The sequence below is a fragment of the Bison bison genome, unplaced genomic scaffold, assembly GCF_000754665.1.
Source record: "Bison bison bison isolate TAMUID 2011002044 unplaced genomic scaffold, Bison_UMD1.0 scf7180017864235, whole genome shotgun sequence".
Classification (NCBI taxonomy): Eukaryota; Metazoa; Chordata; class Mammalia; order Artiodactyla; family Bovidae; genus Bison; species Bison bison.
Genome location: NW_011494807.1, coordinates 7,155,096 through 7,180,406, shown reverse-complemented (window position 1 = coordinate 7,180,406; position 25,311 = coordinate 7,155,096). Strand labels below are relative to the sequence as shown.

Here is a 25,311-nt window from a genome sequence, read left to right as displayed (position 1 = left end):
AGCAAAAATAAGACCAGGAGCTGACTGTGGCTCAGATCATGAACTCCTTATTGCAAAATTCAGACTTAATTGAAGAAAGTAGGGAAAATGACTAGATCATTCAGGTATGACCTAAATAAAATCTCTTATGATTATACAGTAGAAGTGACAAATAGATTGAAGGGATTAGATATGATAGATAGAATGCCTAAAGAACTATAGATGGAGGTTCGTAACATTATATAGAAGGCGGTGATCAAAACCATCCTCAAGAGAAAGAAATGCAAAAAAGAGAAATGGTTGTCTGAGGAGACCTTATACTAGCTGAGAAGAGAAGTGAAAGGCAAAGAGAAAATGAAAGATATATCCATCTGAATGCAAAGTTCTTAAGAATAGCAAGGAGAGATAAGAAAGCCCTCCTCAGTGATCAGTGCAAAAATATAGAGGAAAACAATAGAATGGGAAAGACTGAAAATCTCTACAAGAAAATTAGAGATACCAAGGGAACATTTCATGCAAAGATGGGCACAATAAAGGATAGAAATGGTATGGACCTAACAAAAGCAGAAGATATTAAGAAGAGATAGCAAGAATGCACAGAAGAACTATAAGACCCAAAAAAGACCCTTAATGACCCAGATAACCATGATGATAGTATGATCACTCACCTAGAGCCAGACATCCTGGAGTGTGAAGTCATGTGGGCCTTAGGAAGTATCACTACAAACAAAGCTAGTGGAAGTGATGGAATTCCCAGCTGAGCAATTTCAAATCCTAAAAGATGATGCTGTGAAAGAACTACATTGAATATGCCAGCAATTTTGGAAAACTCAGCACTGGAAAAGGTCAGTTTTCATTCCAATCCCAAAGAAAGGCAATGCCAAAGAATGCTCAAACTACTGCACAACTGCACTCATCTCACACTATCAAAGTAATGCTCAACATTCTCCAAGCTAGGCTTCAACAATATGTGAACTGAGAACTTCCAGATGTACAGGCTGGATTTAGAAAAGGCAGAAGAACCAGAGATCAAATTGCCAACATCCGTTGGATCATAGAAAAAGCAAGAGAATGCCAGAGAAACATCTGCTTCATTGACTATGCTAAAGCGTTTGACTGTGTGGATAACAACAAACTAGACAATTCTGAAAGAGAAGAGAATACCAGACCACCTTACCTGCCTCCTGAGAAATCTGTAGGCAGTCAAGAAGCAACAATTAGAACCAGACATGGAACAACAGACTGGTTCCAATTTAAGAAAGGAGTACATCAAGGCTGTGTATTGTCACCCTGCTTATTTAACTTATATACAGAGTACATCATGTGAAATGCTGGGCTGGTGAAGCACAAGCTGGAATCAAGATTGCAGGGAGAAATATCAGTAACCTCAGATATGCAGATGACACTACCCTCATGGCAGAAAGCAAAGAGGCACTAAAGAGCCTCTTGATGAAAGTGAAAGAGGAGTGTGAAAAAACTGGCTTGAAACTCAACATTCAAAAAATGAAGATCATGGCCTCCAGTCCCATCACTTCATGGCAAATAGATGGGGAAACAATGGAAACAGTGACAGACTTTTTATTTTGGGGGGCTCCAAAATCACTGCAGATGGTGACTGCAGCCATGAAATTAAAAGACACTTGCTCCTTAGAAGAAAAGCTGTGACCAACCTAGACAGCATATTAAAAAGCAGAGACATTGGGATTTCCCTGGTTCCCTGTCCAGTGGTTAAGACTGCACTTCTGATACAGTGGCATGGGTTCGAACCCTGGCCAGGGGACTAAGATCCCACATGCTCTGTGGTACAGCAAAAAAATAAATAAATAAAAAGCAGAGACATTACTTTGCCAACAAAAGTCCCTCTATTCAAAGCTATGATTTTTCCAGTATTCATATATGGAAGTGAGAGTTGGACTATAAAGAAAGCTGAATGCCGAAGAATTGATGTTTTTGAACTGTGGTATTGGAGAAGACTTGAGAGTCCCTTGGACTGCCAGGAGATCAAACCAGTCAATCCTAAAGGAAATCAGTCCTAAATATTCATTGGAAGAACTGATGCTGAAGCTGAAGTTCCAATACTTTGGCCATCTGATGTGAAGAACTGACTCATTTGCAAAGACCCTGATGCTGGGAAAGATTGAATGCAGGAGAAGGGGACGACAGAGGATGAATTGGTTGGATGGCATCACCAATTCAATGGACATGAGTTTGAGCAAGCTTTTGGAGTTGGTGATGGACAGGGAAGCCTTGGTGTGCTGCAGTTCATCGGGTTGCAAAGGGTTGGACACAACTGAGTGACTAAACTGAACTGAACTGAATGAAGGTGGTACCTGAGCTTATATAGACTTTTGACTTTGCACATGAACTAACAACACTGCAGCTTACTGATGAGAGATCATGTGAGCTTGGAGACTCGGTGTGCCAAAGGATTCTTTGAATGAATAAAAATTCTGATCTGTGAAGGTCAGTTTCTCTCCTCAAATGAGAACAATGTTGTTTGCCTTCTAATCAGACACACACAGCATTTGAAGAATCCAGGAGCCCCACAAAGGTGATGTGCAGCCAGAGCAGCATGAGCAGCTCCTCATGCAAGAAATGAATAATCCTTAAGAAAGGCGCAAATGACCCTGGCTTCTTTCTGTCCTGTGATCAGTTGCTTTAATGGTATGCCCTTCAGTGCTTTGCAGGGAAAACGCTATAAAGTTACCCTTCTTATATTGCTTCAAGGAGGAGGGAATTGGGTCCAGTCAGCCCTCCCTCATGCTGTATTTGATTCGGCCATAAGACCACTGAAGTCAGTCTCAGTTCTGTTGAAAAGCCAGCATTCCCTCTCTCTTTTGGGGTGATCCATGCCTTTGAGCAGCCATGTACTTGAAACAGCAGGAGTCACCATGTTTATTGTTAGGCTGTGGAATTTGTTTTAGACACATTCTAAATCCAATCTTATACTTTTTTTTTTTGGCTGTGACAAAGGTGACCCAACTGTGCTTTTTTGATACTATGCACACAGCTCTTTTTGCTTATATTACATAGGCATGTAACAGAATACAAAGGATAAAATTGTGTGTGTGTGTGTGTGTGTGTGTGTGTAGTAAAGACACACATTTCACGACAAAATTCAGTGACATAATCAAAAAAGTGTTGTCCTCCTAGTCATGAGCCAACAGGTACAGACCACCTTTCAGAATATTTCTTACTGTGCTAAGATACTGTTCAAAAATAATAGAACTATGTTCTATGAAAACGTCACATTGACAGAGTAGTCTGTATTAAGATTTTACTTCAAGAAGGCATGATTGGGTGAATATGACATTGACAGCAATGGCATTAGGGTTTACAGAGTTAATAAAATATTCTAAGAAGAATATTATGGGATTCCAATTGGAGTGTACCATTTTTCATTTTACTTTTTATTTCTAAAACTAAGTGAACTCCAGTGGTCAGAACTTTAGCCTTAATATCTTATTTCTGCCTAGGAGAGGTATAGGGAATTTTATATATATATATATCAGACTCCAATATAATTTTATAATACAGTGCTTACAAAGAAATAAGTTAATTTAACAGTGTGGTAAAATGCATGTGCCTCAGGGCATTTGGAAAATATGCAGGTAGTAAAACTGCATAATGCTAATGCATTTCTCAATGAACAAATGTTCCATGTTTAAGTGATTAAATTCACATGGGGGGAAAAAGGCGAAATGGAGACTAACATGGAGAAGAGAACTAGTTTAGGCAGAATGGTAGTGGCATCTCTGAAGACTTTATTTAGCTTTCTGGGTTAGTTGAACAAGTATTCTTCCAAATCTGGAATGAATAGCAACTCTGTTTACTATGACAGGTTTTATTTCTCTTGGGTGCAACCAAGACCGCATGCTGTGTTTTGTCATGTTGGAAATACTAAAGCAGATTTCCACTGTGATTGTGATTTTTTTTTTTTTTTACAAAAGCCTTAGCACCTCAGTCTCAACTTAGCTAGCTAAAAGCAATAAGTTTTCTATTCCTTACCAGCAGACATCAATAAATCTTAAATCCTTCCACCCAGAGCACACAGCTGCTGTTCACTATCCTGGTTGTCATCTTAGCTCACTGCCTTACATGGCCTGCTCCTTCTCATTTCCAGGGCTGCCTTTCTGTTTTTACTCTCACAAAACTGATCTTCAGAATTTTCTTTCTCCATTTAGTACAGCTTCTTTACCTTCGTACCCTAGGAGGGTGTGTCACTATTAACATAATGCCTCCCCCAAACCAGCCATGCAGAAATTTGTATCTAGTGTAAACATGGCTAGCATTCTACTTTCCCCCTTCATTTGTATCCTCTGTAGACAGAAACATGTTTTGAAGCTACTGTCTCCAACCACATTCACCTATTGGAGTGCTGATTCTGCTGAATTTATGGAAAATATATACACCAGGGCTTATCGCTTAGTTGAGAGTAGCACAGCATATAGTGAAACTGTTTAGATCTACTGTCCGCCTTAGAATAATGCTGAGTCCTTGCAGAATTCTTATCACATTCTTTTTTATGCATTATCAGGATCATTTAGTTAACAGGGAGATCCAGGAAGAACTGGAAGACTAAGGGTTTAAGAAAGAAGGAAAGATTATTGTTTCTACAGGTCAGAATTCAGTCCTTTTGTCTGTCTTTACTCTAGTTTGATATGGGTTCAGTGCTTTCAAAGTCATATCTTTCTGTTTGAAATGAGTTTGAAGCTAATCTTACACTGAGAAGCCTGGTCACCAGTAGAGACCAATGCACAGTTAATACAGGCATGCTGTGTGGAGCAGAGCAGAATGAGACTCAAGACGGTGGGGAAGGGCTGGGACCAGCTGCGGTGCCCTGCCTGCTTCTTGCGGACACGCGAAGGAGTGCTTACCTTTAGTTATGATATGAGATCTACCCAGTGACTGCTGTGCATCCTGAGTGTCTGATGAGGGGTAGAGGTGAAACGAGAAAGGGGGATAAAAAGTGTTAGTCGTTCAGTCGTATCCAACTCTTTGCAACTCCATGGACTATGGCCCGCCAGGCTCCTCTGTCTATGGAATTCTCCAGGCAAGAGTACTGGAGTGGGTAGGTAGCCATTCCCTTCTTCAAGGGATCTTCCTGACTCAGGGATCGAACCCAAGTCTCCTGCATTGCAGGCAGATTCTTTACCATCTGATTCGCCAGGGAAGCCCAAATAGTGACAACTGTGCACACTGAGTGTCTGATGAGGGTTAGAGGTGAAACTGGAGAGGAGGAGAAAGGCTCACTCTAATACTATTAACATTCAAACAATTATTTAAACAGCTACTATATACCAGGTTAATTGTAGACACTCAGGAATTACTGGAGTGAATAAGTATCTGCTCCTGTGGAACTCGTGTTGTAGTAAAGGGAACATATAGGTAAACAATTTTAGATAGTGAAGGATAATCGAAAACTATAGCAAGGTACGAGGAAGGAGAGTGGTGGACTGGCCCATGTTGATAAGGTCACTAAGGCATCTCTAAGGAGGTGACATGTGCCCAGGCCAAATGAAAAGCTACTTGAGAGTTTTCCACACAAGGGGACAGGAAGTGCAGAAATCCTGATGAAGAAATAATCTTTGGTTATTCAAGGAACAGAAACAAAATCTTTGCAACTTGCCAAGATAAGGGAGGGGGAAAACTGATAGATGAAGTTGGAGAGATGGAGTAAAGAGAAGTTAAGAAATGAAGATCCCAGGAATGAATTCATGCTAGGACTATTGATAAGCAATAAAGTCAACAATGCGTATGTTTTAAAAGTAAAATGATCATATATGTAGTTTAAAGGACAAAGCTGGAGGCTCAGTAGAATAACTAGAAATCAGTAGGGTGTCTTATGTCATGCAAACTAGCAGGATGAGAGAACTTCAAAGCCTAGTGTTTGACATGCTGCTGTTACCAAGCTGTTCTTATTGGAATATCTCCAGCAGAAACACTAGTACATTTGTGGATGTTTTCAAAAATGATGGCAATCTCCTTTTAAAAATACTTCTTAAAAGAGTTGAGTAGATTTTTGTTTTTGACAAGTTAGCTCAGCCTAATTCTCCTTGTAGGTTCCTCTAAGTACCACTCTGTGTTCCCCCACCTCTTGCAGCAGAGTACAGATCTCATAAGTAATAGCCTTAACCTTCAGCTGGAGACTTGTGCTGCTTACTTACTGGTCCTTTACCGTGAAGGTGGCTGGGCACTGTTGAATGCCTACCAATAAGATAAGCTACCTCTGCAAATAAAAACTATGTCAGGAAACTTCCACATTTTAGAAGATCATCAGGATGCTAGCAAAACCTACAGATGAAATTTAATTTTTTATTCTAATTAACACACACATGCAATTTGCTTACAGAAACCAAGTGATTAGACACATAGTTAATCCATACATTTGGATTTTTCTCCTTCTAAGTTCTCTTTTCTTTGGAATCCAGTGCACACTGAGGCATCATGGAGACTTGCCAAACATCTTGGCCTCTCTGCCACTCTTGGACTCCAAGAAGCACATCTGAAGTCTTCAAATTCCATTACAGACTTGCAGCTTACTGTTCCTATTATAAAGAGCAAAGTCTAGGGCACATAAGTTTACTGATCTATTTTTCTCTTGGCAGAATTAAGATGCTCTGGTTTCAAGGAAATAGCATGCAACTTGCCAAACACTCCTTTCAACTGCTCTTGAGAAATCTCTCTGCCTCAAAGACTGCTCTGCCTGTGCTGACCTTATTCACAAAGGTACAGAGGAAAAAGTAAAATTACTACTTTAGAAACATGAAGTATTCAAATGTTGGGAAAAGAAAGTTGTACATTTAAGAAAGGGGGAAAATGTTGAAAGGAAAGCAAGCAATGGTATAAATTTTCTTCAGACCCACTCATCAGTTTACCCTACCCAGCTACTTCATTGTCTCACTGTTTTCAGAGAGTAAATTAATATATTTATCATCCAATCATTACATTGAAAGAAAAGAACTGATTTTTACAAGTGTATCATTTAAAAATATAGTCAGTTCTTGACATTTGAATCAGTTCTAATGAGGTGGATGAAACTGGAGCCTATTATACAGAGTGAAGTAAGCCAGAAAGAAAAACACCAATACAGTATACTAACGCATATATAGGGAATTTAGAAAGATGGTAACGATAATCCTGTATGTGAGACAGCAAAAGAGACACAGATGTATAGAACAGTCTTTTGGACTCTGTGGGACAGGGCGAGGGTGGTACGATTTGGGAGAATGGCATTGAAACATGTATAATATCATATGTGAAATGAATCACCAGTCCAGATTCGATGCATGATACAGGATGCTTGGGGCTGGTGCACTGGGATGACCCAGAGGGATGGTATGGGCAGGGAGGTGGGAGGGAGGTTCAGGATGGGGAACACGTGTACACCCGTGGTGGATTCATGTTGATGTATGGCAAAACCAATATAATACTGGAAAATAATTAGCCTCCAATTAAAATAAATTTATATTAAAAAAAAAGAAAGTCTAAAAAAAAAAAGAAAAAAAATATAGTCAGTTCTTGTTATTTGTGATAGTCATAGTCTATAAAATCGCTACAAATACTGAATTAGCAAGTACGTAACCACTGCTTCTAGGAGGAATATAGGGTTAGAGTCTTTTGAGCATCTGGTCACAACATTTTTGTCAGTTGATCAATACAATAACCTTTGTTTTAAGGAAAATGGTCAGCTTTGCCAAATACTGCTGGTAGTTTGAAAGAATTAAGTCTGAAAATTGACCAGTGGATTTGGCAATATGAAGGTCATTGAAACTTAAGAGCATTTTCAGAGAAATGATGAGGAGAAAGCTCTAGGGAGTTGGTCAAGAGAGGATAAGAGGAGGGGAAAAAAATACATAACTTTGTTTTATGTGTGTTTCTGTTTAAAGGCACCTTATTTAATATATACTGATGATCCATTAACACTGAGCTCAGGGCCAGCAGCACCATAACATATGCCTGAACAAAGCTTATCTAACACAGTACTTTCTCCCTAAGGCACATCACAGCCTTCTTATGCTTAGAAATACTGGACAGCACTTCAGCACTCCACTTGGGTTATTTTACATGGCAGAAAAACACAAAAATGCAAGAAGCATGGCACTGAGTAGATCATGATTTGGCCACCTGATACGAAGAACTAACTCATTGGAAAAGGTCCTGAGGCTGGGAAAGATTGAAGGCAGGAGGAGAAGGGGACAACAGAGGATGAGGTGGTTGGATGGCATCATGGACTCGATGGACGTGAGTTTGAGCAAACTCCGGGAGTTGGTGATGGACAGGATGTCTGTCATCCTGCAGTCCAAAGAGTCAGACATGACTGAGCAACTGAACTGAAGTAGATCATGAAAAGGACACTTGTTTACAGTATGAGAGCTAGAAAGAGCATCATCTTGTCAACAACTCAGCTGGAAATGTACACTTTGGGCAACTCAGATTTTTCACTGCTCTATGCAACTGCACATCCGTGAATGACTGCAAAAGCTTGGGTGTTAATTTTAGGATTACAAATAAGTTTTAGTGAATAGATGAATTCGCAGATACAGAATCCACAAATAATGAGGACTGACTACTTATTTTCTTATCCCTAACACTAGTTTTAAGCCATAAAGTAAGTGTGAATTTTTTAAGAGATTTTTCCTGTAAAACTTATAAGACAAATATTATGGATTTCGTTTTGCTAATTAACATTACTTTGTGTGATTTATAGTCAAAAAAGAAATAAAGTGCTGGGTAACAGAATTAACTTTAGTGAAAAATACTGCAATTCAAGCAAAAAAGGTCTCTTGTTTAATAGACTTACTCACATTTCAGGCATTTTAGCAATTGAATATATCTGACAATTATCTAATAAAATTTTAAAATTAACTGAAAATAATCTTAACTACTTTTCATATTCATAATAGTATATTGCACTATTATGGAACGAAAATATTTCATAATCTGTGTCTACATATGAGAAATGCATATGAAAATTAACCACAAAAATAAAATAATTCCTTAAGGTTAATGGTGCTCATTCAGCCTAACTATTCTGCACTATTTTTCAGTTTGAACAATAGCCAAGTAAGCCAAAAAAGAAAGTGATGTCGCTCAGTCGTGTCCAACTCTTTGTGACCCCATGGACTGTAGCCTGCCAGGCTCCTCTGTCCATGGGATTTTCCAGGCAAGAATACTGGAGTGGGTTGCCATTTGCTCCTCTAGGGTATCTTCCTGACTCAGGGATCAAACCCAAGTCTCCCACATTGCTGGCACTCTACCATCTGAGCCACCAGGGACGCCTAAGTAAGCCAACACATGTGCCCCCCCCAAAAAAAAAATTCCACTAATCTTCCATTCAGCTTAAAACTTGTACTGAACCCCCTTCATTTGTGTCATTAGAATACAAGATATTACTGTCACCTCCAGGAGTTCCCAGTTCTCTGAAAGAAAAAGTACATTTCAGGTCTCTTCCAGTTATAAATAATAGAAAGTACTTCCCAGAGTGGCTTAAATGAAAAAGGGATTTTATGGGTTAGTCTGGTTTCAGAAGTAGCTTGATTCTGCAACATAAGCATATTACCAGTCGCTTCAGCTCCACATTCTCTGAGTTAAAGCAGTGCACACTCTGGCTCTTTAGATGAATGACTGCAGCAATCCCAATCCCAGATCTCACATTTCAGGTATCTACAGAAACCCCAGCAAAAGCCTCACACTATCCATTGTCTATGACTGGCCAGTCCCTGGGCCATCTGTAGCTAGGGTGTGTTTGTTAGTTGCTCAGTTGTGTCCAACTCTTTGCAACCCTATGGACTCCTGCCAGGCTTCTCTGTCCATGCCATTCTCCAGGTAAGAATACTGGAGTGTGCAGCCATTCCCTTCTCTAGGGGATCTTCCTGACCCAGGGATCAGACTCACATCTCCTGCATTCTTTACCATCTTGTCATTTTTCAGTTCATAGATTTCTTTAAATTTGATGAACCTTTCCTCATAAAAATACATACACACGTGATAATTTGCCCAGACTTCCATGGTCCCTGGGTTTAGAAAAAGAGAAAAAAAGTGATCCTAGATCTACTAAAGTTCTTTATTATAAAAGCAAATACTTCTGCAATTTCCCTGGTTTTTGTTTTGCTTTTGCTTTTAAGATCCTCTCTTGACTTTTTTGAACTTTTTCAGAAAATTTTAATGTGGTTATCTTAAAAATCACAGACTATCCATAATCTGTTTATTATAATGCTAATAATAACATAATGAGCCCAATTCTCTGAAGCAGGAAAATAGGGCCAGAAAGACCTTTCTGAAGGAAAATGTCTTTTGATGATCTGGGCTCTTGTTTCAAAATATGGTGAGTTAAGCTGGAGGAAGGGCCTCCATAACAGCTCATCGTTTTCTATCCTGTTAAAAAGCCCGTTTTATATAAGCATCAGTAATGCTGAATCTGTTTTTAGCTCATACAAGAGAACCTACAGTAGTCCTTGTTCTCTGAGTCAGAGCCTCACAAGCCTTTAAAATCTGCCAATGGTCCATAGCATTCTCGGCAGACTTCTCCTCTAGACAGAGTGCAGACAACAGCCACTGAAACTTGCATGCTCCTACGGTGGAGTTACTCTGGGAAACCTACTGCTGCTAAGTCGCTTCAGTCGTGTCCGACTCTGTGCGACCCCACAGACGGCAGCCCACCAGGCTCCCCTGTCCCTGGGATTCTCCAGGCAAGAACACTGGAGTGGGTTGCTGTTTCCTTCTCCAATGCATGAAAGTGAAAAGTGAAAGCGAAGTCACTCAGTCATGTCCGACTCTTAGCCACCCCATGGACTGAAGCCCACCAGGCTCCTCCGTCCATGGGGTTTTCCAGGCAAGAGTACTGGAGTGGGGTGCCATTGCCTTCTCCTACTGCTGACACTTATAGTGATAAAACTGACAAAACATTAATGAGTTGGTAAAATCAGCACCCAAAGTAAAGAGATTTTTCCCTCCTAAAGACGGGGCAGTAACTATCTAACTCCATCCCAGTGGGTTATTAGGAAAAACAGGCTGGGGACTTCCTGGCAGCCCAGGGCTTAGGACTCCATGCTTTCACTGCTATGGGTCCAGGTTCAATCCCTGGTCAGGGAACTAAGATCCCTCAAGCCGCATGGCATGGCCAAAGAAAAACAAAGATAAAATAAATGGAAAAACAGGCTGGCAAAGCTCAGTGCCCCCCAGTCAAAACAGATTTTAAGATATTCTGGCAATATCAGCCAGGCCTAGAAGGTGCTCCTCATCTAGGAAGGACAAAGCCCTAAAACTATAGATGTTTGGAAAATGATCTTCCCAGGTATCAATTATACTAAACCAGTAATAAGAACATATAAACATCTAAATGTGTTGTGTGTACATATATCCACACATATATATGTGTAACATGTAAGCATCAACATTTATTAGATAAATATGCTTGTAGAGAAAAAAATCAAAACACAATTAAAAATTGCCAAAAGCCCATTTACCATGGAATACTAGCTATTTATAAGATCCTATAGCAGTGTTTGCTTTGGAAACAAAACAGTATAATTAACCTGGGAGAAAATAGTCCTTTAAGTATAATCTGCTTCTTGTGGCTTTTGTCAGGCTGAATGCCATTTCTTTGGGATTAATGGCTGTTTTCTTCCTATAGGATCCATGTCCCCTTTGTGATGAAGCCAAGGAAGTACTGGAGCCTTACAGAAACCGGGTAATATGATACACTATAGCTTTAGTATACGGAATGGATAGTATATGTAGTGTAAGACAAAGCATCTGTCTGGATCCTTTCTTAGGAAAAGACATTGAATGGTTTTTCATTTAAATTTTCTTTCTGTTCTTCAGAGAGATTTTAGTGCTGATTTCCATAAAAGTCATTACACCTAAGTGTTTTTCTCTGAGCTGCACTGGTTTTCTTACTCTGACTGTTAAAATGAGTCAAAGTTGACTAGCAGGTACGGTATTCATGCTTTAAGCTTTTGTCCCTATTCCTTTTATGTTATTTTGTCATTTCCATGGAAGTGTTTTCCAGTTGCAAACTGTGACACCTTTCCCAATCTTCCAGTCCAAACATGTCTTTCTTGAGTCTCAGGCAGCTTCCCAGTTGGGGACATAGTTTATTTCATTTCAACTGAGTAGTAATGCAGAACCTAACAGATATAACAGAAAAGTAGCGAACTGGCAAATTAAGGAATATGAAGAAATCAATCAGGTTAGGGAAATCAAGGTCATTAGATGACTGTGGACCTCAAACAAACAATAACAGTAAAAAAAATCTCTGAGTGTTAGAAGTGGTCTGGTGATCAGTTTGTCACTATAACCATTGCATTGTTCCATGTTGCTGAAAAATAGAGCTTTAGTCTGTCTCTGTTTCAGTTTATATTACAGGAGGTGGACATCACACTTCCAGAAAACTCTGCTTGGTATGACAGGTATAAATTTGACATCCCTGTCTTTCATTTGAATGGCCAGTTTCTGATGATGCATCGAGTAAACCTCTCAAAACTTGAGAAACAGCTCCAGAAGCTTGAGCAGCAAGGTGCAGGAGGCTGACAAACACCCTCATGATTTTCTACCTTCTCTGTCCAGAACGTGTTTTCCTGAGGAAATGACTGTGTCTTCAAACTCCTTTTGTCATTTTCGCACAGCTCTACAGATGTTCTGAACTCAGGGGTGCCAAATAGTGATATTCCTTTTGTGATTAATGGAAGTACCACTGTGGGAACTGTTTACATGCTGGCATTTTATAAAATAAGTGGGGTGTATTGTCAGGGAGGGGATGATGGAAGGCAGGAGAAATCCACTTGTTTTATTTATTTTACTCTTTTGTATTACTATGGAAGCATCTCACATTCACTGGACTGAGCCGTTTATAAGAAGGCGGCTCTGTCCCTGCTGCTGCCCTAAGGGCTTAACTTTTTAATGAAAGAATAAATGTTCTTCCACTTGGTAGATAAAGTGAAATGTGAATTGCTAATAACTCTACACAGTCAATAAAAGGATGTTTTAACAAATACATCTGCATGAAGTCTATTTCAGAGGAATTTAATAATACCTGTTTAAAATTAGAGCTTATTTTTTTGTACAGAAGAGAATAAACTATCCTAGCCAAATTCATTTCATTTGAGAAAAACAAAAGACTTGAACCCCAAAATGTATGTAAGAATCTCAGCATATTTTATGCATAGTCAGTGAACTGATTGGTAATATCTGAGTACTGCCTTTCATAGTTTTTCAGTTACCATCAATTGAGTTAATTGAGCATATTTTAAGACAGCGGTTTTATCAGGTTTTAATATCTTGGGGAAAATTCATGTCGGACCATAACTGAACAGATATGTCACCTAAAGACAAAATACTCTTTACCACCTTATGTAAAGTATTAAAACTGTAGTTGTGTTCTCTTAATTTATAGTCAGGTTCAGCCAATAGAGGAATCAATTCATTTAAAAACAAAACTGCCTTTTTCTCTTAAAATCACACCATTGCAATTTCATCTATAATGAAATTCTTTTGTGAACTACTTCAATGAATTTGGATATTGTGAGTCACTTAGCTGGATTTTAATTTTATCAGTATGAGTTAGTCTTTGAAATTAGAGAATTTTAAAGCTGGCCAATCTTAGACATTGTTTAGATCCACCCCCCTCATTTTGTACATGAAAAGGACTCTGACATTCAGAGTTTCAGGAAGTTAACTAAGTCACACAGCCAGTCAGATGTTAGACTAGGTCTTGCCACACACCCCAAATCTCTAGTACCACCTGTGTTATCTCACGTAAAGTGTTCTTAACCATTCTGGACCAATACAAATTAAGAAACAACTTTAGAAACCTTCCAAAGTAACAACAGGAAAAAAAAAATCTTACAATTGAATGTCAGCATTTCTAATTTATACATTTTGGAACATATGTCATTTGATTTTATAAATATTCATTGAGCCCTATGGTAGGCAAAATTCTAGGAGGACCCCAATGAACCATTACCCTTGTGTTCTCTCCCCTTTGAGTGGGTGAAACTCATGGATATGATGAATTATGTTACATTACAGGGCAAAAGGAAGATGATCTAGGGTAGGCCTGGTCTAATCAGGTGAGCCCATTAAAAGCAGCCTGGTTCTCTGGCTGGTTGCAGAAAATGAAATCAAAGAGATGTGCTCCCTCTCTAGCTGCCATCTTGCGTCCCCACATGTGTGTGCCTAGCCTCAGCTGGTGTGCCCAAGACCACCTGAGTGCCAAGCCTAGTCCCCCACACACCCCCATTTCCACTCCAACAAGATGAAAGAAACTATCACGAACCAAGAGAAGCTCAACAAACTGCAGGCACAAGTGCGCATTGGTGGGAAAGGAACTGCTTGCAGAAAGAAGGTGGCTCGTAGAACAGCCACAGTAGATGACAAAAAACTTCAGTTCTCTTTTAAAGAAGTTGGGGGAAACAATATCTCTGGTATCGAAGAGGTGAATATGTTCACAAATCAAGGAACAGTGATCCACTTTAACAACCCTAAAGTTCAGGCATCTCTGGAAGCGAACACCTTCACCATTACAGGCCATGCTGAGTCAAAGCAACTGGCAGAAATTCTCCCTAGCATCTTAAACCAACTTGGCACAGACAGTCTGGTCAGTTTAAGGGGACTGGCTGAAGCTCTGCCCAAACAATCTGTGGATGGAAAAGCACCCCTTGCCACTGGAGAGGATGATGATGATGAAGTTCAAATCTTGTGGAGAATTTTGATGAGGCCTCCAAGAATGAAACAAACTGAATTAACAATCTGTGGATGGAAAAGCACCCCTTGCCACTGGAGAGGATGATGATGATGAAGTTCAAATCTTGTGGAGAATTTTGATGAGGCCTCCAAGAATGAAACAAACTGAATTAACAATCTGTGGATGGAAAAGCACCCCTTGCCACTGGAGAGGATGATGATGATGAAGTTCAAATCTTGTGGAGAATTTTGATGAGGCCTCCAAGAATGAAACAAACTGAATTAACAATCTGTGGATGGAAAAGCACCCCTTGCCACTGGAGAGGATGATGATGATGAAGTTCAAATCTTGTGGAGAATTTTGATGAGGCCTCCAAGAATGAAACAAACTGAATTAACTTCTGAAGAAAATAAATCTTGAAGAAGTTACTGGAAGCTGCTATTTTATATTACGACTACTTTTTAAATTTTTGTTTATGGATCTGATAAAATCTAGATCTCTTAATATTTTTAATCCTAAGTGCCTGGACACTGCAGCTCTTTTCCGTTTTGCTTATATACAATTCATTCTCTGCAGCTAATTAAGCTGAAGAAGCCTAAGAATAAAGTTTGAAACAAAGATAAATAAAATTCTTTGCCTAGTGAAAAAAGAAAAGAGAGAGAAAGAGAAAGATGTGCTCCTACCAGCCTGGAAAGAATCAGACATCAGTGTTGTGAACTGCCAATGAGGCAAGGAACTGGGCAGCCTCTGGGAGCTGAGAGTAGTACCTGGCCAACAGCCCGCAGGAAAATGACATCAGTCCTACAGCTCCAAGGACATGAATCCTGTTAACAATCAGTGAGTCTAGAAGAGGCCCATGAAACCCAGGTGAGCATCACAGCCCTGGGTTATTTATATCTTGGGTTCAGCTCAGTGAGAGTTTGATCCGAGAATTCAGCCACACCACGGCTGGACATCTGATCCACAGACACTATGAGATATTAAATGTGTGTTGTTTCAAGCTGCTAAGTCTGTTGTAATTTTTTACACAGCAATAGAAAACTAATACAAGTCCTTACAACACTGAAGTTCAATGGGAGGTGGTAGGAGTATAAAAGTGAATCAGGCACAGTCCTTGTCTCAGAGACACTCACTGTCTGGGGCAGCAGAGAGAGGCAAATTAACAAAGCACTGTGACGTAGCATTGTGAGAGCTGGAGCTGAGACATGTGGAAAACGGTACAGCAGCCTGATGGGGAACGTGGCAGGAAGACGTCACAGAAAATTAGACTTAAATTAGGTGAAAAGGAAGAGTGTGGACAGGCATGGCATATTTAGAAAATGGCAGGTGGCTTTGTGTGGCTGGCATGAAGCGGGGAGAAGGGAAGGACATGAGACTGATGAGACAGATAGGGGTCCACCCTGTGCAGGACCTCAGGTAAGTTGGTGTTTTCCCTGCAGCAGTGCCCTCCCTTACTCCCCGCCCTAGCCCAAAGTCACCCCTTCTGGCTCCTGAGTCCTCAGAGGTATCTGGCCTCTCTACTCCAGCCCTTCTCAGTCCTCCTAGTCCTCAAGCATGCTAAGCTCAGAAGTCCCCTGAGGAGCCCTGCAGGACACTGACATCTTCATTACAACCAGGGCTGAGGGGGCCATAGACGAGATCACCCTCTCGTGTGTCTGGGCACCCTGTGTTCCTTCCTCCCTGCTCCAGGCAACTTGAAAGCTACATGGCCCGTGTCCTAGGGCTGTTGATCCAAGAGCTTCAGGCTCTGCTGAGCTAAGAGGGAGAGAATCCACTGGTTCCCTTCAGAAATCGGGGCTGCCCGGAGACCCTGGAGCTTGTTCTCTTGGACCCCTTCTTGCTTGAGGATAGCCAGGTGATCACAGGTGTGGAGGATCTGCAGGGGCTGCACCCAGACAACACATTTCTGACATTAGGGTTTCAAACAAGCAAACAAACCCACCATGTACTCGCAAGGTGTTAAAACTAAAGTGGTGGCTGAGGCACAAAGACACATGAGGTGCTACATTCCAAAGGAAATACGGGATCATGTAAGGGTTGCTGGGGACAAGAGAGGATATTTGGAGGATGTTTTAAAAGAAAAATATGCTCCCACTTCCCACCAAAGTAAAAAGTTGGGGTCACGTAGTGTCAAGAGCAAGGGACATAAGTGCAGTTCATCAGAAAGCCTCATATGTGTCGCTGGGAAGGAAGAACACAGTGGTCTAGTTCCCATCTAGACAATTACGTGAAAGAAGAGCTTACAAGCATTTCTGAGTGGAGTAAAGGAGGACAGCTGCTGCCCCGAGTTTGTCCAAGGAAGAAGGGGTAGGTAGGTGTATGTTCAGGGATCAGATGTGTGCCAAATGTGAGAGACTGGCTAGGGAAAGCCTTGGGCACAGGCAGGCCTCAGAAGAGGTGAAGTAGAGGGAGAAGACTGGTTCCTCGGGCTGAGGAAGCAGGTGGCTGCTCAAGTGGAGAGCGCATTTGCCTGAATCAGGGAAATAGCAGGTGAATGATACCAGCAAGGAGTGCAGCCTCCCACAATCCTGCTGAAGTCTCTGTGAAACGTCTGCACCACAGCCCCAGAAGGATCAGAACCTGGCAGAAGCAGGGAAAGAAAGACCTTCTCCTTCCTCAGCTGACTGACTGCACGTGGCTTCTCACTGGGGTAACGGTAAGACGTAATTTTAAACCAAGTTCCACATTATCAACATAGGAATGGATACACTAAAGGTGATTTAGAGTGGCCAAGGATTTTCTATTGCCTGTTGTTGTTCAGTCCCTAAGCCACGTCCGACTGACTCTGTGACCCCATGGACTGCAGCCCGTCAGGCTTCCCTCCTTCACTGTCTCCAGGAGTTTGCTCAGATTCACGGTAACTGAGTTGGTGATGCCATCCAACTACCTCATCCTCTGCCATCCCCTTCTCCTCCTGCCTTGAATCTTTCCTAGCATCAGGGTCTTTTCCAATCAGTTGGCTCTTCACATCAGATGGCCAAAGTATTGGAATTTCAGTTTCACCATCAGTCCTGCCAATGAATATTCAGGGTTAATTTCCTTGATATACCACTTGCCTAAGATTTCTGTTGCCTAAGAATGCTCAAAATATTCCTAACACTACCGAGTTTTTATTTTACCCTAAACAGAGGGAGACACTCCCAATGAATACATTTTATAGGGATAGAGGGAAACATAAATAAACATGCTTTCTAACTGTATTCCATATTCAGAGCATTGATTGCATGTACCTAATGTTTTTTACCTATAGATCTTCAATGAATTTAATTATGCTAATTTGAGAGAGGAATGCAGTCCTGTGTCTAAGATTCCTGGAGACCTTCAGTAATCCCTCTGGTCTCAACAGTTGGAAAATCAAAAGGCAGCTCTCTGGAAACATGTCATCTAATTATCCCACCATTGCTAAGCATCAGACAATGTTATGTCACTTATTATAGTCATTTTTGTATCATATTTGTAGCAGCAATTACTTTTCCTTTCTAAAATTATGTTTAGGGATCAATTTGTTGACTGATTTTGACACAAGAAGCTCATAATATTCTCCCACTCCCAGAGGAAACAGTGGAAAACCTTCTCTTTTTTTCCTAAGCTAATGCTTAAAAATGAAGTGGAATGAACACTGAGTTTGGGGCTGCACATTGCTGCTTTTGGTTACAGTGCTGCTTTCTTCCAGATGTCTCATCAGAACATGGTAAAGACTTACTGGAACATGTAACTCTTTGGCCAATTTATTGAAGGAAGCAGGGGTTCACTCAGACTAGGGTTGTTGGTTTGTTTATAATAATGTCATGACTCCTGGAACCCTGACAATAGGAATGAGAGTAGGGCCAGGCCTCGGGAATTACTCTTAAAGAACCACTGCTGCTGCTGCTAAGTCACTTCAGTCGTGTCCGACTCTGTGCGACCCCACAGATGGCAGCCCACCAGGCTCCCCCGTCCCTGGGATTCTCCAGGCAAGAACACTGGAGTGGGTTGCCATTTCCTCCTCCAATGCATGAAAGTGAAAAGTGAAAGGGAAGTTGCTCAGTCGTGTCCGACTCTTAGCGACCCCATGGACTGCAGCCTACCAGGCTCCTCCGTCCATGGGATTTTCCAGGCAAGAGTACTGGAGTGGGGTGCCATCGCCTTTTCCCTAAAGAACCACAGAAGAGACCACAGAAGAGATGTAATGTACCACAAGATAAATATAATTAACAGTGCTGGATGTTACATGTGAAAGGTGTTAAGAGAGTAAACCCTAAGAGTTCTCAGCACAAGAAGAACATTTCTATTTCTATAATCTTTGTATCTATATGAAATGATAGATATTCACTAAACTTATTGTGGTAATCACTTCATGATGTATATAAATCAAAATGATTCTGTATGTCAACTATATCTCAGTAAACACTGGAAAAATAAAGCACTGGATTAACACAAGTCTTTAAAATTATATTAAATATAAATGATTAAAAAAAAAGGAGAGCAGAAACTGAGGCAGCACCCTGCTCACAGTGCCTCAGCTTCTTTCTTTCCTTGTTCTCATCTTGCTCACTGGCTCCCCTCCTTAGGTACAGTATCTGCTTTCTCATAACTATAGCTTACTCATGCCCATCATTCCAACTGACCCTTCTGTTCAGCAACGCAGTGATCCCACTCTCTCAGCTTCTTTATTCTGCAAGTTCCTCCAAAGGAGGAACTTTATCAGCTTGTATTTTGCAACCAGCCACCCAAGTCATATGTTGGCTGATCAAGCCTATAGAACGAACCACCCTTGGATCAGGTACCCATCCCTAGCCCAATCAGCTATGGGGACCAAGATCATGTGATGCAAATTATAGTCACTTCCCACTCAGCAGAGACTGAGAGCATGGCTGGGGATCAGCAGCTCTGGTATAGAACCAAAGAGTATGTCATTCTACCATATTCAGGAGAAGTCAAGAGGAACAGTTTGGTAAGTTCATTTATCTCTTTGTGGGAGTGACAAGGACTTGAACCATGGCAATGCAAGTTAGACAGAAAGAGATATCAGGAGATATTTAGCAGTCAGACTGACAAAACTTCATGACTGATTGGAGGGGATAGTGGAAGCGTGAGTAGAGAGAAAGTATAAAGTCTGGTATGGCTCCCAGTCTTCTTGCTATGGCTGTTAAATCCTGGTACTTCCCATTCTCTGAGAGAGAGAGTATAAGGGGAAGGGCAGGTTAGTTTTTGGTGGTACTTGGTGGGTGGGAAGGATGGGACATGGGGAATTTGCCATGCTTGTGGGAAATCCAAATAAAGATTAAAGTTGGAAGTTCAAATCAGGGGTCTGGGCTTGTACAGATTTGAGAGCCCCCAGAAAATGGCTGAATATGGTTGGGACTACATCTACCTGGCATATGAGGAGAAAAGTAGACTAGCACCAAGTCCTGAAGGGAATACCAATCTTGATTGAATGGGTAGAGGAAGGACCACTGAAGAAAAATAAGAATGAGAGGTGATAGAACTATGAGTGGGAAAGTTCATCCAATTTGTATTATTCAATCTCTTTCATGATTTGATAGTAGTAGAGACTATTCTAATCACTGGGGACAGAGTTTAGAAACAAGATAGCCTAGATTTCTACTCAGGGGTTTGCATTCTAGAGGGAGAGACAAAATAATATCAAACAAGAACAAAATAACCCCTATCTTGAGGTCAGAGGAGCAGTTTTTCCGAGTAACCGACAGTATCAAATGTCATTTGAGCAAGGATAGGAATAAAAAGAAGACACTGGGTTTGAACATTAGGAAATCAATGCTATAGTAGTTGAAACAATGGCCTCCAAGTACCTAGTAACGAATCCCTGGAACCTGTGAATGGTACCGAATATGGAAAAGGGACATTGCAGATGTAATTAAGGATCTTGAAATGAGGAAATAATTGTGAATTATCCACGTGGGTTCTAAACATAACCCCAAGTGTCCTTATAAAAGGCACAAAGAAAGGGATTTGACTGCAGAGAGGAAGTAGGAAATGTGCCAATGGAAACAAGAGGTTGGAGTGATGCAAGAAAGGAGCCCTGAGCCAAAGAATGCAAGTGGCCTCCAGAAGCTAGAAAAGGCAAAGAAACAGATTCTCCCCTAGAGACTTCAGAAAGGGCAAGTCCTGCCAGCCTCTTGACTTTAGCCCAGTTAAACTGATTTCAGACTTCTGGCCTGGAGAACTGTCACAGAATAACCTTGTGTTGTTTTGAGCCAACAAGTTTCTGGTAATTTGTTACAGCAGCAATAGGAAACCAATACAAAAAGGGTAACTTGACCTTATGGAGAAAAATTTTGGTGGGGAGAGGGAGGAAGACGCAGACAATGAAAGCTGCATGTGGATGACGAGTGGGAGGTTCAGAAGATCCGGCAGAGTATCTAACTTCCAGGAAGTTTTCAAACATACCTCAATTAATCCTCTAAGAAGAAGCATCAGAGAAGAGCTGAAGACCTGATTAACTAGTGAGCTCAAATCCTCAAAATGGTAAGCAGTGTTGGGGAAGCACTATAACCTGCAACCTATCTTAGAAGAGCTAAGCAGCTGGAGAGCAGAAGTCAGGGGCTCCCAGTGCAACTCCGACTCTGGAGAGTAGACCACAGCACCACATTCTCATCTGCAGACGTGCAGCAGACCCAAGGCTCCTGCTCATCACAGAGACCAGAATACTTTGAAACTGTGACCCGAAACCCTGCACCTGGCACAGATCTTATACTTCTCCATTCACACAGGAAGCTATACCAACCATTGAGCCAACAGAGAATGTCCTCATCTGGCCAGTCTTTAATGTAGGCACTGATGCTTTACACTTAGCCTCCCCTCTCAGGTTCAAAAAGGATGACTACCCACAGTACTTCTGAATTCTAAAGCCTAGAAGAGCATATAGTTTCAGGAAAGGGGGGAATATTAAAGTCATACAAAAGATGGAGAACGACTCATACAAGCAGTGACAGCCAATAGATTTAGACACAAGACGAATCCAGCCATAGGTATCCCTTCTTCACACCAAAATGTTATATTTGAACTGTTGCTGGTGGAAAGCTTTCTACCCTCAGAAACAGGGTACACAGCATAATATCAATTTAGAATTTTAACGACTCAGAAACAAGAAGTAGAAAAGACACAAGTTAAAGGCAAGTTCTGCCTAAGGTCTCATTGTGCTACTCAGCATGTACCAATGTGACCCAACTCCCCTGAGAAACACTGATGGCCTTAGAGCAGCACTGCATTGTACAGACCCCAGCAATGATCCCACATCCTCCTGACAAGGTCAACCCACGCTCTGCCCACAAAGGCAGGAGAAACAAATCGTAAAAAAACACTTCCCTCAAAACTGGGTTAAAACATCCAATTGCATCATGAGATTAGGTTAAATATCAGTTGGGAAACTCCCTTTTTCGGGACAACCTATAGTCGGACCAGGTAAGGAAGATGGTCTTGTACATTCTTTGTTATGAATTTAATGTCAAGAAGAGAAAATGAGCATCTATTTATAATCTGGATAATAAAGAGGCATTAGAAATTGGGAAGATCCAGAAGAGCTAGGTCACTGCCAGAAGAGCTAAAGTTCAGGAATTATTAATAACTCCACCTGTCCCTTACTTTTACTCAAAGTAAAGCCAGCATTACTCTTTTAACATAGGAGAAGATTAAGACATTCGGAAACCACAGTTTGGGGGATTTATTCCCATTGTGATTGTTGACTTCTAGTATCAGCCTTCTGTTCTGCATGATAGCTCTCATCTTGCAAACTAGCAAGACTCTTGAATTTGGCAAGGATCCTGCTCTGTGAAGCATTTTCAAGTTAGAGTTTTTAACAATGTCACATTTCTCTAATCCAGTAATAAAGAAAATGTTGAGAGGACAAAGGATGCCACTGAGTTCTCACCTAATAGCAGAAAACAATCTCCCAGCAGGCAGATGCCCGCCAATACATCTAGGGTGATCATGACCTTTGAGTTACAAAAGTTGTTTTTTTTTAAATTTCTTTACCTTAACAAATGACTTTGATAGGTAAAACTGAATTTAGAGATTATCCCTCCCCCCTTTTGCTCTATTCATTGAAGGTGGTATTTTCTATTTGTATATATTGTGACTACATGAAAAATACAGTATTTCACTTCTTGATATGTTTTATAGCCTATGCACTAAGTGAGGTCAAAAGGATGCTTTCAAGAGAAATAAAGGATATCACAATCACTCTGTGAAGGAGGAAACAGCAACCCTCTCCAGTATTCTTGCCTGGGAAATCCCATGGAGAGAGGAATCTGGCAGGCTACAGTCCATGGGCTGCAAATAGGACATGACTTAGCGACTAAACAACAACAATAATCACTCTAAGTAAATTTTCCAGGAGGAGGAAGGAAGAGTGGAATAGGTGATTACAAATATTTAGGAAGATGTTCTTGCCTTGAGAACCCCATGAACAGTATGAAAAGGCAAAATGATAGGATACTGAAAGAGAAACTCCCCAGGTCAGTAGGTGCCCAATATGCTACTGGATATCAGTGGAGAAGAGAAGGGGACGACAGAGGATGAGATAGCTGGATGGCATCACTGACTCAATGGACGTGAGTCTCAGTGAACTCTGGGAGTTGGTGATGGACAGGGAGGCCTGGTGTGCTGCAATTCATGGGGTCGCAAAGAGTCGGACACGACTGAGCGACTGATCTGATCTGATCACCTTGCCAATGGTGCAGAGCCTACAGTTATGTGCAATTCCCTGCTTAGACTTTTTAGTTATGCTGAATATTGGAAAGAGCTAAATGATGGGGAGAAGAAAGAAAGGGGGAAATTTAAGCATTCCCTGTAAAGCCTCATTTAAATGGAGACAGCACTTCACCATAACGGGGCAGTTAAGAGTCTGATAATTCTGCTGGTATCCTGTTGTCAGGGGCTTCTCTGGGAGTTTAGCTGGTAAAGAACCTGCCTGCAATGCAGGAGACCCCAGTTCGATTCCTGGATTGGGAAGAGTCAAACCCTTTTTTTTTTTTTTTTTTAAACCATGAATTTGGGATCCTTAAAAATATTCTGTATAATTTTGAAGTCGAGAATTGCTCCTCCTGCTCACAAAACATGATCACTTTTCATTGATTTTTTTTTTAATGCTTTGACTGGTTTTGCATAGGCAGAAAAGATAAATCTTCAACTCTTGGAAATAAATCTTTTTCCTCCCTGCCAAATCCATAATATGATCCCAGTCCATCAATGACAGCACCATCAGATAAGTAGATATGACTTGCTTGGTTAGAAGTGTACTGAGGTTTTCAGCAAGAATAAGACTGTAGTTAGAGATCCAGACTGAGACATGTTCAGAGCACATTACAAATTCTTTTCAATTCTATTCTGAAAGTATCTCCTGGAGCCCCAGTTTGACTGTGTGACTCATTCAGGGCTGACATCCTCTGGAATCGAGTGTCTCAGGGAGGGGAGAGGGGAGGCATTTGGGACTTGGGCTTCAGGAGGTGACATTGCAATTCATGACCAGGTAGCTGCAGCCCCTTGGCTCTTTAGATTCCTGGGGTCTTCTCCACCCTCAAACTGAAGATGAGTTTACACCAGAATTGGTGCTCTGGGGAGGGAGAGGCAAATCTGAAGACGAGCAAACCACAGAATCACTCAGAGGTATCTGCAAATGTAGTGTGAGATTCTACAACAGCCCAGACTTTTTTTTTTTTTTTTTTTTCTTGTTCCCTTTCATCATTTCTAAGTAAAATGTGGAACAAGTGACAGGAAATAAGCTACACTACCTAGAGTTATATCGCATTTTCTATGTTCCCCCAACTTTTATTTTTAACATATGTTTTCTTTTTCTTTTCCTTCTCAGAAATCCTGAGATATAAATAGGGCCACTATTATTATCTTTATCTTTGAGATGAGAACTGTGAGGCCCAGAAAGCGGAAGTGGCCTCCATCAGGTCATGCAGCCAGTCAAAGGAGGCCCAAGGAATGATACTCAGTTCTGCTTTCGTTTAATCCAGAACAGTCACCCTACCAGCTTTCAGCGTCCCTTTCCTCCTTTTCCCTTTGGTGATTTTCTTTTGAATGTGATCCCTCACCAACTGAGGAGTGAAGAGAGATTGTGTTCAGAGCTGCAGAGAACTGTTGTTTAAATGTCCCCCAAGGGGCCTGTTTCCATTGCTTACCTGCAAAACCAAAGTTTGAATGTGTGACGGAAGTCCCTTAGAGGCATCAGTTAGGCTTCCTCCCACCAGAGACTGCGGTAATTAGCTCTGCTAACAACTGTGATTGAACATAGCTCGTTGCAGTTCATTGTTCACTGACAGGCACAGATAAGAGCCGAATGTCAGCAAGTGGTGTTCTAAGTGGTGCTCCCTGCTTGGTTAACTCATGTAAGGCACTTATCGGAAACACTGTTCCCGACTTCAGCTAACAGCACGCAGTGTCATTGCAACACCTTCCAAAGCCTCCAAAGGAGACCCCCAGTGAGCATAACCAATACCAGGCAGTGGGAGAGACTTGGTCTATTTTGACCTTGCCCAGGAACCAGCTGCCCCTCCTTCTAATGGAAAACATAGGTTTGGCCCTGCACAAATATGAGAAAAAGCAAACTTCATGATCCTTAAGACTCCCACAGTCTCAGATCTCCCCTGTAAGAACACCGGTAAGTGAAAGTTACAAATGTGTGGTACATTCAGCCTATG

General features: G+C 41.2%; 2 protein-coding genes across 6 annotated transcripts in view; both read left to right on the top strand.

The window, feature by feature from the left end:
* The window catches only part of LOC104993188 (chromosome unknown open reading frame, human C5orf63), a 24,062-nt gene extending 10,971 nt beyond the window's left edge, over nucleotides 1-13,091 (top strand). For all 3 annotated transcript variants that reach the window (XM_010846324.1, XM_010846326.1, XM_010846325.1), the window contains 3 exons: nucleotides 6,588-6,708; nucleotides 11,615-11,671; nucleotides 12,337-13,091. In XM_010846324.1, the coding sequence (XP_010844626.1) occupies nucleotides 6,595-6,708; nucleotides 11,615-11,671; nucleotides 12,337-12,513 (348 nt within the window). In that variant the 5' untranslated portion in view covers nucleotides 6,588-6,594 and the 3' untranslated portion in view covers nucleotides 12,514-13,091. The remainder of the gene's footprint in view (nucleotides 1-6,587; nucleotides 6,709-11,614; nucleotides 11,672-12,336) is intronic.
* Nucleotides 13,092-14,017: 926 nt separating this feature from the next.
* Nucleotides 14,018-14,877, top strand: LOC104993186 (transcription factor BTF3-like). Of its 3 annotated transcripts, XM_010846322.1 has the most exons (3): nucleotides 14,018-14,032; nucleotides 14,237-14,672; nucleotides 14,784-14,877. In XM_010846322.1, exons 2-3 carry the CDS (start codon nucleotides 14,237-14,239, stop codon nucleotides 14,831-14,833), a joined length of 486 nt encoding a protein of 161 aa, XP_010844624.1. In that variant the 5' UTR covers nucleotides 14,018-14,032; the 3' UTR covers nucleotides 14,834-14,877. The 3 variants fall into 3 exon arrangements, with proteins under 3 accessions (XP_010844624.1, XP_010844623.1, XP_010844622.1); XM_010846321.1 differs by lacking the exon at nucleotides 14,018-14,032 and having other exon boundaries at nucleotides 14,066-14,672; XM_010846320.1 differs by lacking the exon at nucleotides 14,018-14,032 and having other exon boundaries at nucleotides 14,066-14,679; nucleotides 14,782-14,877.
* Nucleotides 14,878-25,311: the final 10,434 nt, after the last annotated feature.

What these genes read in the sequence shown, in the direction of transcription:
- LOC104993186 (XM_010846320.1), top strand. Translation starts at nt 14,237, where the DNA reads ATGAAAGAAACTATCACGAACCAAGAGAAGCTCAACAAACTGCAGGCA. An exon ending in GATGATGAAGTTCAAATCTT is followed by an intron (nt 14,680 to 14,781) that starts GTGGAGAATTTT and finishes ATGATGATGAAG; the next exon opens with TTCAAATCTTGTGGAGAATT.